This window comes from Molothrus aeneus, chromosome 4, assembly GCF_037042795.1.
Source record: "Molothrus aeneus isolate 106 chromosome 4, BPBGC_Maene_1.0, whole genome shotgun sequence".
NCBI classification, from domain to species: Eukaryota; Metazoa; Chordata; class Aves; order Passeriformes; family Icteridae; genus Molothrus; species Molothrus aeneus.
Window position 1 is genome coordinate 50,066,899 of NC_089649.1, and position 19,925 is coordinate 50,086,823.

The window sequence follows — 19,925 nt, forward strand, 5'->3', positions numbered from 1 at the left end:
CCATAATGCCTTTTATCCAAAGAAAAATTCAACCAGTTCCATCCACTGCGAAGAAAATCATCAATTCAAGATGATGGACCTAAAATTCAAGATCTTTGAAGGGAAAAACTTATGTCTGCTTAAATTTTAAAACTCTCTGAAAATTAGAATAGCTCCATGGAACAGAGGAAACCTCATTTTGGGCTGACATGGTCTCCATTCAAGAGAAGACTCCTCTGGCAGCTTGTTGTGGTAGTAAAATTATTCATATTTAATATTTGAGAGGTCTTCCTGAAAAGTTTATCCAAATGAGAAGAATATTCCTTTCAACTAAAGCTAACAGTCTGTGATGTTTCGAGCTCCCTACTTCTGAGGGCTAACAGGCATAATAACAGGCAGGATAACAGGCAGTGTGCCACTGCTCAGAGCTCCACCAAGAGCCATCTCTCCACTGTAGCACATTATTTGTTGCTTGATTCCTTAGGACTGTGGCAATTTGCAAGTTCATGAAGGTTTTCATCCCTCCAGGGGTGAACATCTGGCTTTATAAACATTGAAGTGATCACTTTTCCTCACCTCTTTCCCTTTGTGTCTCCCTGAAACAGTATATAGGTTGGGTTTCTGCAATCACTTGGACAGAACAGGGGAGCAGAGTGGGAGATTCTCAGTTTCCTATGATCATAGTTAGTAAAGCTTTTGTTCCACTTGTCCAAAATTGTATGCGTGTTATTACATTCTTGAAGTTCCCACATCTCCAACACCATCATGCATTGGAAGTAGCATCAAAACAAATATGAATGACACTTTTGGGAGCTGGGGGTATTTTTAAAATATTCTTGAAGTCAAAAACGCTGTAACCCAAGATCATAGAGATGGCTGTACTATTCCTCTTCTGCTTAAGGTAAAATCCAACAGCAATGCCCTAAAACCAAATTAATTCATATACTTCTATTTACAAAAAAATCACTTTTTCCCATTAGATTAAGAGAATGCCAATAAAAGAACTGCCTATCTTCTAGAACCATTATTTTATTTCACAGATGGAAAAATAATTACTTTTTTTCCCCCAGAAGATACTATGGTACTTTTTAACCTCACAGAGCAGCAACTTATAAAACTATTATTTTCCATTTAGCTGCTACACCAGGCAATTTAAGATACAATTTTTTTTTTTGCCAGAGGACTTCTTTCCAAATACTGTAGCTCTCTTGTGATTTTAATCCTCAGTCTGCCTATTCTGTTTCAGGAAAAAAAACAATGTATTAGCTAAAGCATCCCATTTTCTTTATTACTCAAATGTGAATTCATCAGCACCATAACCAATATTGCAGGTGCAGATTAAAAGTCATAGGCAATAATAGAAGGCAAAATAAAGAGTTCTTATTGGAAACCTCAAATGCCAAAACCCATTCTAAATAAATCTTCAAAATTACTTGTACAGACTTCTCTGTGAAATATAGGAGAAGGATAAATTGAGAGGAAGGAGTAGGGAACAAACAACATTTTAGTTCATCATTTGGAGGCTGAAGAGAGAGGAAATAGGATGGGGCAAGATAGAAAACCCTGAGGAAGGAATTAAAATTATTATTAGAAAGTTTGTCTCCTATTAGAAACATTTCTAAGCAGTCTGGCACCAAACCCCCCAGGACTTGCTTGATGCAGAATATGTCAAAGGGTGCTTCTTCCAGAGCAGACTGTCTGCTTCTGACTTATTGCCTCATCTAGAGCAACAATCCAGATGCCAAAACATTGAGTGGTTTAAGCTTGCTCTGCTACCAAGCCAGCTGAAAAATTGTGCTGTTTGTGCAGGGTCTCAATAGTCGCCTTCACTCTCACAGTTAGTGTCCATCCCAGCTTCTCAAAAATCCACTCAATATACCTCTTCTGACATAGGCCTGTATACACAAACTAAATTTTCTGTGCCAATTTAGACTTTCATAAAGCACATGTCTTGATATGTACAGTTTTATCAGCTCTGTGGGTTTCTGTTGAAATACTGAGCAAACAAGACAGATCACCATTTTGCATTGGGGACCTGGCACAAGATCCTCGGCCATGGCCTAGGGGACAGTCTCTAGGTGAACAAAAACCACTAACTCACACCTTCTCCTAGAAGCCCCTGACAACTGCAGTCCCATGCTTTCTTGCCCCACCAATCCTAACCAAAGGATTTGGCTGCCCAGGGCCTTCTGTCCCCAGCCATGTCCTAGTCTAAAGAGTTTTCAGGAGAGAAAACCTGCACCACATATCTTCTTCTGGCATCTACAGCTCCAGCCTGTGTCCTCTTCCCCAGTCCTAATCCTAATCCTTCGCTCATTTTGAGCCAAACAATCCCACCAAACACCCAAAAGACAATAACCCAAACCAGGATACAACTATGAATTTTCAGGCTCCATGCACAAAACCCGAGTCTCTACATACATGCATGACCTACTCAGACCCTTCAAGCTCTCTGTGGGGATTTCTGCTCACCACTTCTAGCACTTATGCACCTGTCCTGAGTCAGAACAATCCTCTGCTCTTCTCAAAGTTCTCTTGTTGTTTTCGGTCCAACAAAGAGTAATCAAGGTTGGAAAAGACCTCAAATATGACCAAGTCCAGCTGTTAAGCCAGCACTGCTGGGGATAGTAACTCAACCACTTCCTGGGCAGCCTGGTCCAATGCCTTACAACCTTTTCGGTGAGAAAACTTTTTCTAATATCCGTTCTAAATCTCCCCTGGAGCAATCAGACACTCATCCTCCCTTTCCCTGAGCCAGGAGCTGGCTTGGTGCACAGTGAGACACTGCATAAGAGGCTAAAACCTTAGACCTGGCTTACCTTATAGAAAGAACAGGGTATGATGGAAGTGGAAAGCTGTTCTAGTCCCAGCATAGGGAGAAGCTAGGTCACTTCCTTCCCCTGATGAAAACCAGCTCTCATAGCTTCGGGAAGAATCAATGCTCTACTCATGCTGTCCCCAAGGCTTGGCATTCCAGGAGATAAGGTATCTCCTCAGCTGGACAGACAAGCTGAAATCAGTGCTAGCCACTGTGTGACTAATTTATTAGACCTTCCTGGGGGTTTTTATCATGAGTTAAGAATTTGAAAAACTTCTGCCAGGAAGAGAAGGTGTTTCAGGCAACAGCTGATAAAAGATCTAATGAAAAGCACCTATAAATTGCCCATGACATTCTTGCAAGAAAGCGTCAGTTACAAAAATATTCAGAGGATGGCTGCAAAAACCCAGCCTCCAAAAAGACCTCAGTTCTAGGAGGAAATGGAAGAGAAGCATTTTCAGAGAATAAGAAGAAAAGAAAGGCTGAAGTGATGTATGTTTACAGATCAATCCAGGCTGGAGGGAGAGGTATCCAACAGAGCTCTTTGCTCAGGTAACAGATCACATTCCTAAAAAGAAAAGCTGACTAATGATCTGATCTAAAAGTCAAAGGGCATTTCATATTTGAGAATTCAGGAAATTCTATCCACAATAAACCTTCACAGAGAGATTTCTCTCTTCAAATCAAGTTTTATAGACTTATATTCAAACAAGCAGTCTTTCAGGACTTGATAATTATTAGCCTAGACAGCTTCAGTATCCACATATTTTTAACTCATGGTCTAGTAGCAGCTCCAAAATGCCCCCAAATATTTTAAAAGGACAGAAAAATCCACTACTAGTCTTAAAGATTAACAAATCACCTTGAAACAGTGAATAATGAAAAGTCAAAATATTTTGTTGCAAAAGACATGGCTAAGAAGTTTCAAAATATAAACATGTTCCTGAGGTCACAAAAATATTTTTGGGAAAACATTCTTGAGTGATTGCTAATGATGCCCCTGACATCATTTATTTAGAATCAGATGAACAAGGTGTTTTTTTAACAAGCAGGACAGAACTGCCTTTGTCTTATGAAGGGCTCACAGTCCAGTCTAATATGTAAAATCTTAATAAAGACCTATGCAAATATATAGTATTGAGAAAACAATATTCCAAACACAGGACTGCATTAGTCTTGCTCTGCCAAAACCAAAAAATATGAACAAAATAGAGGCCTTGTAAACAGCTCAAGAAAGGCAACAGGGAAGAGTGTAACTTCACAAGCTGTTTATATACAACCTTCAATCACAAGGACTGATGATGTGAAGAGCATCTCATGCACTTATAAATTTACAATTCATGCATAGTTTTTACACTAAGTAGCAATGGCCATGGATGTGCTTTCTAAAACTGCTAAATATGCTTTCTTAAACATACACTCTTGAAAAGCTGAAACTTCTCACAGGATTACTTTGCCTTGCATTTGAGCAACACTCCTTTTGAGTGGATCAGTGCTCCACAGTCTCCTGCCCTGTCAGTAAGCAAGCATCAGTGAAAAAGCTCTACTATTTAGTCTGCAAAAATGCATTTTTGCATTTTTAAACATACATACAAGGACAGGTCATTCTGACTGTTTAAGCATGCCCCTCACTGTCTATTCCCCTCTTCTCATCACAGGCTTAGCATTAGGGTTTACATTACCTTTGGCCCCTCATCTAAACTGTATTAATAAATAGCTCTTCATTATGAAACAGCAATAAAACTTACAGATTAAGGACTCTGTATTCATATAAAACTATTTCAAATGTCCTCACATGAACCTAAATCTTAATGCTTAATGAGCCTTGGGGCCCATCTCTCAAACCTGGAGACATGCCAAATTCATGATGCTGATAATGTTTTGGCTTTACAGCACGGAGCCTGAAAACCACAGGAAAACACCAATTCCTTCTCACCTCAAACATGGGTCACACTCAAAACTTGAAATATGCCTATGAAACTCAAATACCTTCTTGATTTCCAAGAATAGAAAAGTCAAGCAAAATAGTAATTAAGCATAAGGGCTGGGCATCCACTGACTTCTCCACTCTTCACTACACAGCCAAATGCTGAACTGATGCCAGGCCCATAGTACTGACAGAGAATTAGAATGACATATCTGAAAAATCCTATCACCTACAAAGACTATTTGTTTTCCCCTACCAGATGACATAAGTGACATTAACTTGCAAAAAGAAGGACTGAAACACCATATATACAGCAAAGGCTGTTCTACATACCTCACGGTGCCACTGACTCGGAGCACAACTGTTTTATTATTCCACAGCATTACACTTGTGCCGATCTGGCACATGGCCAGCCCTTGTTGAAAACTGCATTTGTGTCAGCTCAAAGCTTGGTCAGATGCACCAGAACCAGGATGAGAAAATGCAGCTCATTCATCACCATCAACATGCAGAACACAAGTTAAGGGGATTTCTTACTTGTGGAAGAAAATAATTATCATGACAGAATAAATGATAAATTCCTTTAAGTAATTCTTGATCATAATCACTTTCAGTTCGGTCAGATTTTTAGTAACTTATCATATTTGCTTTAAATATTATTAAAGTAATCTATGTGCATTACTAATTTATCATCTTTTTTATTTAAAAGTAAAATCTAAAAAATTTCTTGTACTTTTTAAGAGCATATATTCAAATTATGCACAGCAGAAGAGAAGTGCCTTTCCTATATATTATCCTACAGGAGCTAAAGTGTACAACTTTTTTTTTAGTTCACTGTACATACACAATTTTACTAAGATTACTTAAAAACAATATAATATCTTTGTATTTCCTCTTTCAAAAAACAACATAAAAGTTACAGAGTCAAAGAATAAGCATAGTTTCAAAGAATAATCATAGTTTCTGCACATTTTACAAAGTTACATAATGCCACGTGCTAATAGATAAAATAACTCTCTAAAAAACCCAGAAGACCTTGGGAAACTGCTCATAAGTTGGTTTCCAGAACTGCACAGGAAAGTGACATCCATCTTTAACCACATACAGTTAGTCTTTTTTCATTTTTATACATGTATGATATGCAGTGAAATATTTATTAGAACTTTCATGCTTGAGAAAAATCAGATTTATTTTGCCTGCATGTGCTGCTATAAATTGATTTTAATACATACATAAACCAGACATGCAGTTAAAATGTTCTACATACAGAACTCAAGGTATTACACGCAATCATGATGTTGTTAGACTCAACTGCAAAGCCAAATAATTTCTGCTAATATCCAACTGTTTTAGTTCATTGTTTAAGGTCTTTTGCCCAGGATCCACATCCCAATTGTTGTTGTTATTCTTCTTTATGGTCTGGTCCTGTTCCTGACATTAGAATCTCATTACTACTAATACAAACTTTCAGTTTGGATAATCATATAATAATATAATTCTGTTTGGATAATCATATCAAAGCAAGCAATTAACTCAAATTTTTGAAGTCTCACATCCCTACAGAGACCTCTTTAACTACCGAATACCCAACACGAAGGAAGGAATCCTGCAGTAGCAGAGCTTGACAAGGGGAGGTTGGCAGCAAGGGGAAGGGCAAAAAAATTGAAAATACATTTGCAAGAATATTAGAGCAGAAACAACAGGTCAAGGTTGCAGCAAGACATGCATTTTTTCTTCTTGTAATAATTTTTAAACTTATTTATAGAAATTGTTGCATGGTTAGAAATAGAAGAAATCTTGACTTCCTTAACTGCTGTTTCAAAAAACACAACAGAACTGCCCAGACCAGCAGGGCAGACAGAGAGACAGGATATGCACTTTTTTTGGCAGTCAACCTTCATTCAGATGTCTGAATCCATAGAATAGGAACACCTAAGCACTGCACAACCAGATCTAATTTATTTCTGATTAATCCTCTAGCTTCTTATGATATCTGGGTCAAACCTAAACATGAAAGCTATGTAACAAGGGAGGAAAAAAATTGAACATGTGCTGGAGAAGCAATAGGGGATTTCCAGTGATATTCCTGCTACTGGTGTTGTATTCCTGCATCATATAGCTTTCAACCATGACCCCAGGAAGGCATATTTGCCCACCCATGCAGAAACTCTTCAGTCTTTTTGTATGAGAATTTAATTCACAAAGCATGAACAGAGAAAGAACTGCCTCTGCCTCTATAGCTATTATATCCCTGAAATCACCATCTGCACTGATGTCAGAGAGCTATGCTAAAAAAACATGAACTCATTTCAGACAAACAGAAGTCATAGTCACTGGCTTCTCAGCACAGCTGAGTGAACAATTAGAGTCACCACTGTCTGGGCAACTGCACAAGTGGGCTTTCCACCAGCCAGAAAGAATAAAGGGCTTGTGTTGCTCTCATCTGTTGACTTGTTGCTTTATGGCATCCTGCATTGTTTAAATATGCCCCTCAGCTCTCAGCTCAGTGCGTCAAGCTATAAAGTTCGTACAGAGGCCAGATCGAAATGCCGCAGCACAAACACCACCGGAGAGGCAGGTGCAAGGCTTGCAGGTTCCTGTGGCAGGCATGCACATCTGCACTGCTCCACAACCCATTCATCCCAAGAGCCTGAGCTTTTGGCATTGCACAGTTGCACTCATTTTCATTTATTAAAATATGTGGATTGTTGCTAGATGTGAATGAATCATTTATAACCAGTGTAGTGATGTCTGCTTGTGTCTGTAGGCTGTCTAGGACATCAAAATTGGGATCAAGTGGAGGCGGGCCTGGCATTAGTGTGTATAAGGGTCAAACAATCCTGCTACAGACACAGAGATTCCCCCTGCACCCTTTTGCACATACCAGACTCTTTGGGGAATGGCATGGTAACATCCCTGTTTCCTTCTGCAAAACACCTGCAAAGCCAGAAGGTAGCTTGAGATATGTTTGGGACATTCAAGGCATGCTGACTGTGTCCCCCCTCCTGACAGCAGTTTCCAGTCCTCTAGCTGCTGCAATCCCTCAGAGCCCAAGCTCTCTTTCAGTCTTCCTCACAAAATACAACGGTGAGGAAAACCCTGAAACAGTCACGTGGAAGTTAAGCACAGCTATTCCACATTCATATGGACATCACCCACATAAGTGTCTGGCTATGAGTTGTCTGTTAATGCCCCTTGCAGTGAGTACTGTCCTGTGGGTAAAAACAGAGGTAAGTTTGCTTTTCTCCAAAACTTCAACAAATCAGATAAAACCTGACCAAAAACAATGAGTTCTTCCATCTTCAGAAACCAAGACAGCTATAATTTATTTCTTGTCATCTGAAGTTGTATTAGATCAGGTTTTCATCTACTTGTTGAAGTCAGCCGCAATGAAAGCACAGCAGACTGACGGGGAGTTAAGAGAAAGCTTGTATACCATTACATTTTTTTCATTAGGTAGCCTGGTAATTTTCCAATAAGTGACAAAAAGCAGCTATTGGTAAAGTTACTGTCTAGAAAGACAGTATTTCTTGTGGCAGCTTTATAGTGCTCTTCTCTGAGCAACAGATAAAAAATTAACTATCAGTGATTCACTTGCCAAAGTACTTTTTAAGATATTCTGGAAGTTCTCAGTGTTGAACCCAAAAATTTCTGTTGAGTTCTCTATTTTAAGTGGACTTGGAACCAGTGAGCAGTACACTTCTACTGCCAGTGCTATAGGTAGTTTGTCATGAGGACCAATTTGGTGACTTTCTCATTAACACTCTGTAGCCTAATAGAGTTTTACACACTAGCTACAGCTTGCTAAACAAGAGCAATACAAACTTCATGGCTTTTAAGATTTGAGGCTGAGGAGACAGATTCCTTCAGGCTGATTTTCACTGATCCACAAATGGTAAATGAGGACAAGCAATTTGCCCAATATCACAGAACAGTTCCGTAGTATAACCAAGTGCTGTCCCTTGACCTGGTTATGGAGCTCACAACCTTCTAAGAAATACATGTTTATCAGTCTCATTAGCAAAACATTAGTTAGTTAAGCCTTCCATCTTAAAGATTTACAGTATTTAAATCAGACTACCTCTGCTTACTTGCAGATAAGATTACAATCTAAGCTTGAAATACACAGTCCTTGCTTTTCATGCAACACAATTCAACCTTAACATTCAAAGAGCACTGAGAAGTGATTCAGCACACAGCACTTCCCTTCAACACACACAGGAGAGAGATTTTGTGTGAGAAGCAACCCTTAAATACAGAGGGTATGCTCCTTCTGAGTTACACAACTTTTGATCAACAATAACAACTACTTCCCTCCTCCCAAAGCCACTCCTCAGCAAAGACATGCAACTGCAATCAAAATAGATCACATAATTTCCTTTCTATTTTTTCACCTTTAAAAGCTAAAGTTCAAGCTGTCTGATTAATGACACCAGTGAGACATATAACAGTATTTACACAAGTAGGTTTCAGATCTATGGTAAGCTACCCCTAGAGCTGAGTTCCAGGATATTAGCTTAACTCTACTGCTGAAAACAGCTTCCAAGTGCAATTACCTGGAAGAGTATAAAACTTTACCAATAGCTGCAATTGTCCAGCTACATATCTCAGGAGATCTCCTTTATAAGTATGGATTCAGTTCTGCACAAGCTTCATCATTCTGGTGTGCAAAGACACCTTTTATCAACTTCAGTGACAATCCTGCATATCCAGGGAAAGAAATTGGTCCATACAGGTGATTCAGATCAGAAGATTCTCCCAAATGCCTGACAATCTGATTTTCACAGGGCTAAGGGCATTAGGGCATATTTCCAAATTGCTCTTAGAAGTCACCAGCTTTAGCATGTAAACCTTAACAAGGTTTTGGAAGACTCTTCCTAAAAACTAGCCATTAGAACTACAGAGAAAAATGTGCAAGAGCTGACTCGTGTCTCTCATCCAAAAATTACAAAATACGTCATTGAAACACACCTTTAGGCAAAATTTAGAGGATACCTAACCTTTCCAGAAACTATTAAAGCAGCTGTGTATTGATGGTATTCAGACGGCTAACTCCTGACAGCATTCAGACTTGGAGTTGGTCCAAAACGCCTCATTGTGGCAGAGACATACACAGGCCGGTGTGGAACACCATTTGCCAATCTGTGGTTAACAACATTAAATAAAAGGAAACCAAAAAACAAACATAATATTTTTGTTTTACATAACTTAGCTGAGGACCAGGGGTGGAGTGAGGGAAGCACTTTATAAAACCTGCTTTCTTTAAGCCACATTTCAACCCTCACCATAACAATAGCTTTGGCACTGAAATTATACTGCAGTGAAATACCACTATGTGCAATGTCAAAACTCTCAAAAGGAAATCAACAATGGAACATACAAGCTAAGGTTGTTTTCTACTTTAGTCAAGATTGTATTCAAGGCTCAAAACTGTAAGCATTACTTACTCACACAGAAGAATGCCGTTTTCTAATCCGGAACGAAAATCTTTCTCACCAAAACTTCTGCCCGTCACTTGCTGCAAAAGAGTAGAGGGAAACAAAAGAGTGACATCTATTAGAGAGTGAGCTTTACAAGTGCAATTCATAATACTCAGTTAGAGCATCTGCTGTGTAAGGAACATTTGAGCTTTACAGGCCTTGCAAAGGACTAAGCAATGTCCATTTCTCTTTCCCATTTCATCAAGCTATTTAACATATAGGACAAAGTATTTGCTCCAGCCAATGCAATTGCGGTCTGCAATTGCAGACTGTTTTCTAGCAGTAAAAACAAAAAATGACAAAACAAAAACTACAACGTAATCTTCAGAATATTTTAGAAGTTTTATTTTATAGTGCTTTGAATTTTAAAACTACTGCATTTAGACAAACTATGTATTTTTATTGCTTTTTTTGCACCACATTAAACATTTTGTACCAGCCTTGAGCTTTAGCCCTTATCAATTTCATAGAATAAGCAATGACAATTGAAAGCAATGGCATGAGTTATAGCCCTTCAGACACATGCCTCAATACTCCTGGTCATATTAAAAGATATTTCACATCAGCAATTCAACCATGAATGTGAAGAGAATACAAACTCAGTGGAAGCTTAGGGTCCCCCCAGGTACACTTGGACCAGGAGGTACACATTGCCTCACAAGCTCTTAAGCCATTCTGTGCTGCTTAGGGATGGACCAGCTAGAAACCTTCCAGGAATCCCAATCTCACCTGAGGGTGCTGGATGCTACAAGCATGACTGAACCCCCCTTTATGACTCACTACTGTGTTGACAATGTCTTGCTATTCACCTTCATATAATTCTCAACAAATATGTTCAGTTAAAAGTAAAGAATAATTTTATTACGATCACAAAAGATATAAAAATAGTTACTATGTTTAGAAAGCACTGAACAAAAACAATACAAATAAAAAAACCAGTTTTAATTGTCCTGCAGGAGGTCTTCTCTTTACCCAGGCAAAACATTTACCGGATGCTTATAGAGTTCTCATGGCTTTCATCCAGTCCTTCAGCAAGCGCCGTGCTCTGGGTGTTGCTTCCACCCTAGAGAACAGTGACTTGGGGACTCATCTGTCATTATGTCCCTGTTTTCTCCTTGCTGTTATATTCAGATATAAGACCCTTGCCCTCCTAGTTTCCTGTCATAAAGACAGCAATTTATAAAAACTGACAAGTTGCAACTGTCCCACAGGATTAACAAATGCATCAGTTTCAGAAATGCTGGTTATAGCTGGGCAGTCTTGGACAGAGAGCAATACTTTAAAAATTGAAATGCATATGCAAAGCCTAAAATCTAATCCTTCACTAAATTATAAACATATTGTTCTGCTCAATGTGAAGGAAGTTCTCCCATACTCTGAAAAATGTATCATAACAGCATCAGTGGACAATCATATCTTACACAAATGCATAAAGAAGAACAAGGCACTGTGTTGTGCTCATATCTCTGAAGAAACCACATGTAATTTGTAGTAAATACCTTTAACCATTTAAACTAGATCTAGACATAGTAAATCATCTCTAATCTTGATCTGCTGGGACAAGGGAAAATCATGACAATAAAATCATTAGCATTTGGGATGAATTATAAGTGGAGCATATCAAAACTGAAACTTTTATTTCATCCACATGATATAATACAGAAAGGAGCAGGAAAAGCTACTTCATAACAGCCTGACTCCAAGTAGTTTTTTCATCTGTGAAAAAATTGAAGAAAAATTATAGTCATCTTATTTCACTCCTCAAGACCAAATGTCCCAGATACGGAGATCAGTCTTCTTATGCATTTGTTGAAGACCCTTATTTATCAGGGAGCAGTACTGAAATTGTTACCACAATTCAGGACTCTGCCTGCCAAAAGCTGTCGCATGAGTATCGCTGTTATTACTAATGATGTAGGAAGGTTTCATACACTACTTCTGTCTGCATAAATAAAATCATGAAATACAGGTGCACAGCTGGCACACGAATTCATCCAGTGAGAGGTACAACACACACTGACAGGAGGTGAGGAAAGACAGGAAGGTCCAGGAACAGTGCATGTCTGTTTGAAAAGGAACTGGAAGTAAATGAGGCATGGCAAGGTTTATGCCTGTTCTAGATGATGCAGCTGCAGAGGGAAAACATTAATCACTACAAGTCTCCTGATTTAGTCAATTAAAATGTAAAAACAGTTCAACAGAGAAAGGCTAGAAACTAAAAATAAGCACGAAGATGACATTATAAATGACAAAGATAAACCCAAAATGGGACTGAGAGAAGCAAGAAGCTGGATCCACCTTTTCCAGAGGAAACCAGAGCTCAGTTTCTTGGTGCACACATGCACATGAACCTCCTTCTCTGCAGAGGCCACTTTGGGCCAAACCCTCATGAAAAACTACTGCAGGCCCACAGGCCAGCCTGGTGCACATTGCTGAGATAACCTCTGCTCAGCACACCCAGAGCAGGAGGAGACAAAGACACTTCAAGCAAAAGGATTGGCACTCTCATATTTGCACACAAAGAATCCCACATAGCAAAGTGCATACTTTACTCCAGTAATAATGAAAGTATGTGCATTAGCCGTGATATCACAAAAAATCTGCATACATCACAGGACTGTGTTCATTTATTGATATAAGCAGTGGTCTGTTCTTACTAGCTCATCTCCTATCTCAGGAAATAAAAGCCTCCAGTTTGCTGGATAAAACTCTGAAAACACTGACAAACAAGGACTAAAGGATAGCATTTGCAGTGCTTCTACTGAGCTTCACTGGAAAAAAGGAAATTGTTCATTTGCAACCAGGTACAGTAAACTGCAAAATGGAAGAACAGATATTTAGCCCATCAGTTTGCATAGTACAGAGAATTGGTGATCAGAACTGAACCTGCACAATACCAGTCATGACCAGATGCAAGGTACTCTATTCTGGACTGCTGTCTTCAGGAAAGGACAAAAAAAGAAAAGCAACGTGAAAACCCAAGATGTTAACTGAGAGAACTTTTGAGACCTGGCCTTTCTGTGCAAGGCCAGGCTTCCAGACTGCCACATCTTGCATGCTTTGGAGACACAACTCCATCTTCCACCTTGCACTCTTCCCACCTCACTGGTACGGAGCAGCACACTTAGGCAGTGCAGGATGAAGCAGGATAGATGGAAGAGTTCCCTATCCACTCTGCAATGGCAGCATACTGTAGTTATTGTGGTGCCAGGGTGCCAAAGTTAGAACAAAGTACCTTAAAGACAAAACACAAGCTGTATCTTGCTTATGATTAGAATAGCCTCTCACTTCTTTAATAAGTGCTATAAAGCTGAGTGGAAAAAAGCTGCATTTCCCTGTCATACTGGAAATTAAAAATAGAGAACAGAAGCAAAACAGTACAATTTATTACTGTGTGCTTTATTTATGTGAGAAGGTGTTATTTTTATTCATCATCTGGATGATATTTTCCTCTCTGTAAAAAGCTACAAGTGTCACAACCAGGGCAATTATTTGAGTTCCGGGTGTATTTCTCAATTTCCCTGTCACTTAACAACAGGATATGAACTTAAAATGAGTAATTAAAGTTTTTCATGGCAACAGCTTTAATACATATTTGCATACAGTAACACTTGACATATATTGCATTGTTGCTGATTAACTCTTTTGTTCTTTGCAGTTACACATGCTAGAAAATTTATATGCTCAAGGATGGCTGTCATCCAGCCACTAACCATTGCCATATTGTACAACTTTATTTTCCCAAAGCTTCACTTTATGTTGTTTTCCTTGCATTTTTATATTGCTGGTGGTGCTTCCTGAGACAGAGCTTGCAAAGCTTCTCTTGTCAAAACAGCTTAGGGGCATGAAAAAGAAAAGGTGACAAATTAGTGAACAGATGCTAGCCTCAGGTGAAGGTTATCTAGGCCAACAAGATATAAGTAGTTGAATAAACACTTGGTCATCAGGGATAACACACTGAAAACACTTAGATTCATTTTCTAGCTGCACATCTGAAAATGCCATGTTATGCAGAAAAAATTAAGAGGCACAGCAAAAGAAGTCTTTGTTTCTCATTATGTGTTTTTGAGAGCTTATGAAGCATGACAGTAGAGAGAGGAAGATTTTCTACGCATTTCATAAGCTGTTCATTTCTTTGTATGGGAGTATGATGCCTTTCCATTTTGTGCTATTATTTTCCCCTACATATTTTTTTTTCTTAAATGAAAAAATCAGGTCCTGCTACTTAACTAGGATGATATAAAAGTAAGGCTTAAACTGTAATAATCAGGTATGTATATAGAAAGCATTGGATTGTACAAGCAATACGGAACACAAACCACCAAAAGAAGCAAGACAGCTTTTAGGGCATCAGGATTTGGCTCCTCTAGAGTAATGAATTCCTACTTCCCTGTTTCTGAGTTATAATGTGAGCTAATAAGATGAATATGCAAGTTAAATTCCATTTTCATATAACATAGGCAAGCTATTTCTGAACTAAAGAACCCTGTCCAGCCACAGCCAGCTTCACTTTTGCAGCCCAGAATTGCACTGCATTGCTATGACAGTGCCATGGAGCCTGGAGACCCTTCACTGGCTCCTGGCTCAGCCACCTATGGATCATGCAATGTCTCTGCAAAAGTGGACACAACACATCATCTAGGCAGAGGTTCCCTCTCTCTTATGTCACAGAGGCATTTAAATTGCTAAAAATCATAGCAATGCAAATCAGTCCTGAACGGCTTTAGTACAAATACTAGGAAGGTAGTTGATTTAGTTCAGAGAAACTTGAATATTGAATGAATGGAGTTTTCCAGGGGCAACAACCACAGATCTAACATACCTGTCTTCCAGTAAAGCTGAATGATGACAAGCACTCTGCTCAAAGCCTTCCAAAAGGCTTTACAGTATTGAGGTAATTTACTACTGAAATCAGTAAAAGAGCAAACAAACATCTCTAGTGTGCAATTCTACTCTCAGGGACAAAACCAGCATGAGCTCAGAATGACTAATGTGGCCAGCAATAAATCACCTGAAATTCTGTGATACAGAAATTGAAAATTTAAAGAATATATGGGAGAATGAGGGGAGATTTCACACTTGGGTAGCAAGATTAATCTGCAAAGAAAGGACTTATTATTTTTAGGTCTTCCATTGCGTGGTCACTTAAGTTTAACTGCAATTTGCCTAAAAATGTTAACTACCTGTACTCAAGTCCCTTTTCCTCTTTTCCTCTGACTTTTCATCCTCATATTATTCTTTGATGAGACAAAAAACTGACTCACTCTTAATACTTCATATAAATTTCACTTTTTCTAGCAGCAATAGAATAAAATAGCATATTCTCCCCCATTTGCTTTAAATTCCCTTCTGCCACACTGCTAATCAGGTCAGCTGACAGTTTAGTCAACATATAGCATGGAAAAACCATATCCACGGATACAAACACAATCCCCTTTGGTGGGCCCAATTCTAAGTCTTCACTAAAGGAATAATTTATTTACTTAGGGATGCTAGTCACTGCCTTTTGTTTTCCATGGAGGGAGCAGCAACTGAAAAACCACAACAGCTGGGGTTTTTTTCTGATCCTTTGCACAGATTAATGAGGACATGATTCTATGGATGGACACCTATATTTAAAGCGTAGACCAAACTGGCTCAGTTAGTACTTTGTTTAGGAGACACGACAAAAGAAATACTGAAAGAGTAGTACACACCAGCAGCTATTACCCTACCTAAGGCTTTAAAGCTAAGTCTGGGAAGATTTTGTCTTTGCTAAATCCTGCTCACCACCAGAGCTTTCCACACTGAAATTCTGCATTGCTAACAGTAATATTAAACATGCAGGGTTGCCATACGTTGCTTGGATTTATGATCTTGCAGAGCCGTGTGCATTTCTGCCAGGACATCTGGTAGTATAATCCTGTTTGGCTGGCAAGCTGCTAGGGAGTGTTAAAATTTAATGATAGAGTAAAATCAGCTGCCTTTCCATCTCTCTTCCCTAATGCTGTTTGTATACATTTCCAGGTGCATTGCCAGATATTGCAGCCTTCCCTTTCGGGTGGGGTGGGGCAGAAAACATTTCAGTCAAGGTTGAACATTTTGTGAAGAAAGAGAGCAAAGAGCAGGAAGGGAACTTAAAAACTACTTCTATCAGATTTCTCTTGGCTGCAGCACATGCCCTGAAAGCTTCACCTAGCATCAGATCATCTGTTACATCTAATTTGTATCTGACAGTCAGTAGATCGGCATTGCATTGTTTTATGGGCAACCACACTCTTATCTCCAGTGTTATCAAAATTAGGTACTAGATGACAGATATGACAGACCAACCTAGAGTGGTTTTAGTCAATTGTTCAATTTAGGGTTCTTTTTATTGTTAAAAAAATAAATTAAAAAATCCTTAAAAAACCTCATAGAAATCCATCATCCCTTTCTTAGTTTTAATGGGAATTAAAGAAGGGGAGAATTGTAGGTTTTGTCACAGATTTACCAGTTAAGTGTTCATCCTACTTTTTGAGTAGGGAGAAGGAAGATGAAGCACCATTTTGGGAAAATAACTTGCACCTGGAGGAAGGTACATCTTACCATAACAAAACATTCTTTAGCTGTTTGCTCTTTTCTGTGGAAACAGGATTCCATGCAGATGGTCAGAGGAGCAGTGATCAGAGGAGCACACATGATGTGAAGCCAAAGGTACAAGACACCAGAAGACAAGCATGCACTTCCTCAGTCTAAGGCCCTCATTTAATCCAGTCCTGTCTGTCTGGAGAGTCTGGCCTTACTCAACCCACCCCGCTTCAGGGTGCACCAGTACAAAATGGCAGCCCCTGCACCTTTGAAGGGAAGAGGAGCAGATGCCTTGTAATTACTATCATGACCACCCTTTCCCAAGGTCTTACTTTCTTACCCAACCAGGCTAAATAAGCAGTCTGCTCACTGACAAATGAAAGGCTAATTAAAGTTATCATGAATTTGTTTCTGTATTATTCCCTGGGGCTTTCCATGGACAGACAAGCATTCACACTGCCTTTTATTGTACCTCTTCAGTTACATACAGAAAGAAAAGTGTATACAGGGAACTAGTCTCAAAAGCAGGAACTGTTGATTCAGCTCTTATGTTTTCCCTAACTAATTCTTCTTGAAGCTGGAATCAGTGCTGATGAAGGGAGATTACTCAAACTCGGGCTACTGAACACAGAGTAGCTCTCCCACCAACAACCTATTTGCCTCATATTTTATCACCAAGTCAAAGATGTTTTTTAGCAAAGGACAGGAGAAATTTTTTCCTTTGTCTCAGGTTGATTACATTAGCAACTTTCCAGCAGAACAGGAAATTGGGTTTCTGGCCTTGTCTAACAGAGCAAAGAATTAAAACAGACAGTTTTTTATCCTTTGACTCCTTTTTCTAGGTCTAGAAAAGGTTTCTCATGCTCTTGAAAAACTGCTCCTCCAAGATTTATGCTATGCTCTATCATCTGTAAGTTGAAACTGAAGCATCTGTTAATAAAACCCTCTATTTTCTCTCCTCCAGCTTTGGAAAGTTTCGGCAGTCCTGAATCAGAAGCGTTTAAAGCTCTGTCAGTTACAGCTGCAGAGGCAGAGCAAAACACGACACAGGCAGCAGACTCCTCGTTGAACTCAACATCTTGTCTCACCCTCAGAGCAATGAAGAGATCAACAGCTCTGTAGGAGATGATAGGATCACTGCAGTATCTAGATTTGCTAATCCCCACTTTACACTGCTTTAACCTATTTTACATTAATCACTGCATTTATATTTTACAAGACCACTGCACTACTTCTTGGACAAGCAGTTTTTGACACCAGTTTGTTGCTTAATGCCAGGAATGTGCATCTTGGCAGACAATTTTAAAACTGCACACATTTAAAGCTGCACAGAGACAGGAATACACACATACGAGATGCTCCAAGTTAGAGGGGCCCAGCACTAGAAGCACTTCAGCCTGTCATTAACCACTGTCAGAGAGACTACCAAAGCTCAGCACTGCTACTGAGATTTTGCAATGAAAAATGTCTGGTAGGAGACACCAGCTTCCCTTTCTGAAGAAATTAAGTGTTCGCTTGAGCAAAACATTAATAAATTTAACCATCCATTTAAAGATGATACTCAATGTCTTAGGTCTCAGTGAAGCCTCTGAAATGCCAATGATGAGCATCAGTAGGCACCAGTCTACCTTGAAGCTTTTGAATTTAATATTATCCAGTTGTTTCAAGGCAAGTCCACATGTAAAGTGTCCCATTTACAGTCTGTGCAATTTAAATATATATCTATCTATATTTATAAAAGTATAGCTCAGCAAGGCATTTAAGACTTGATTTTCCAGACAGTAAGCCTGGAAGCCCAGAGCAAGCAAAGCAGGAAACTGTCCATGGGGAATAGAGATGTGTCATACAAACATTGCTGAAAGATGTAATTCTATCTGCTATCAATACAACTCTGCAAAACTTTGCTCCTTTCAAATAAAAGGGGAAGAGGTAAACCACAACACTTTTGAGAACAATATCTGAGCTTCTTGGATGTTTCTTCTGTACTCTGGGTCCTCCCTTGGCACATTCTGCAGCAGGAACAGGGCTGTGTGCCATGGTTTTGCAGTCACTTGCAAACAAACCACAGAACTACCAGCAGGTAGTTCTAAACAGGAAAAACAGTGCATTTCAAAAATCACAGACTGAAAAAAAATGATCCACTTTCCTGCAGAAAGGAGGTTAATCTTAATTCAGTCATATACTTTTGAGACCTTTATTAATAACTCTTTGGAAGTAGATCTACTTTGTCCCTGCCTCTGTAGAGACAGAGTTAAAGAAAAGCATTCCCACTCTGAATGCTTTTCCAGATAAGCCATTTTTTAAACAGCATTTGGCTACCAAGCATGGATAAAACTAGACTCACAAGAATTTAGGAAGGCACGCAGTCAGGACAGCTGATCCCAACAGACCCAAGGGATAGATATCCCATACCATATGGATCATGTGCAGCAGAGAGAAGGTTGGTGGGGAAGCTGCTGCTGAGGGACTGGCTGGGCATTGGCTGGTTGTTGGTGAGAAGTAGGTTTTTATCACAAAACTTGCCTTTTCTGGGGTTTTATTGATCACTCTTTGTTTTTTCCTTATCATTACAATGTAGGATTATTTTATTTCTAATATTAAACTATTCTTATCTCAGCCCATGAATTTTCTCACTTTTACCTATCCAATTCTCTTCCCCTGATCTTCCTGGAGGGGAGGAGTGAGTGAGCAGCTGTGGGGTTGCCAGCTGGTATTAAAACACAACATAGCCACGAAAAGAATGTTGCCATAAGTGAATCAAACCACCAGAAGCTAAATGGGAAGGTATGGTGAAACAGAACAACTATTTCTCTCTAAATTATGATGACATTACATGCAGATAGAAATCCCACTGCAGCTTCTACTGGAAAAAATTGCTTTTCTGTTCTCCCCAACTCTTCTCCATGGTTCCTTTGACCCAGATCCTGAAGGACAGGCAATAGCCCTGCAAAAGGGAACGGTGACTGCCATTAATGCTCTAGACAAGAGAAACACTGCAGACTATCTAGAATCAGCTGATGTCTTAGAGCACATGGACATGAGATGTTGGTAGATTTGACTGCCTATAAATGGAGAAGGAAGTACGTCTGTAAGATTTTAAACCACAGCTTACTCTTGAAAAGACACTTCCAAGAGTCATCAGCATCTTAAGCAGAACTAAGAACCTCTATTT

General features: G+C 39.2%; 1 protein-coding gene across 1 annotated transcript in view; it reads right to left on the reverse strand.

Moving 5' to 3' along the window:
• LIMCH1 (LIM and calponin homology domains 1) overlaps positions 1-19,925 on the reverse strand; it is a 175,678-nt gene that overhangs the window by 100,568 nt on the left and 55,185 nt on the right. The window contains exon 2 of the mRNA XM_066548481.1: positions 10,172-10,242. Within this exon, the coding sequence (XP_066404578.1) occupies positions 10,172-10,242 (71 nt within the window). The remainder of the gene's footprint in view (positions 1-10,171; positions 10,243-19,925) is intronic.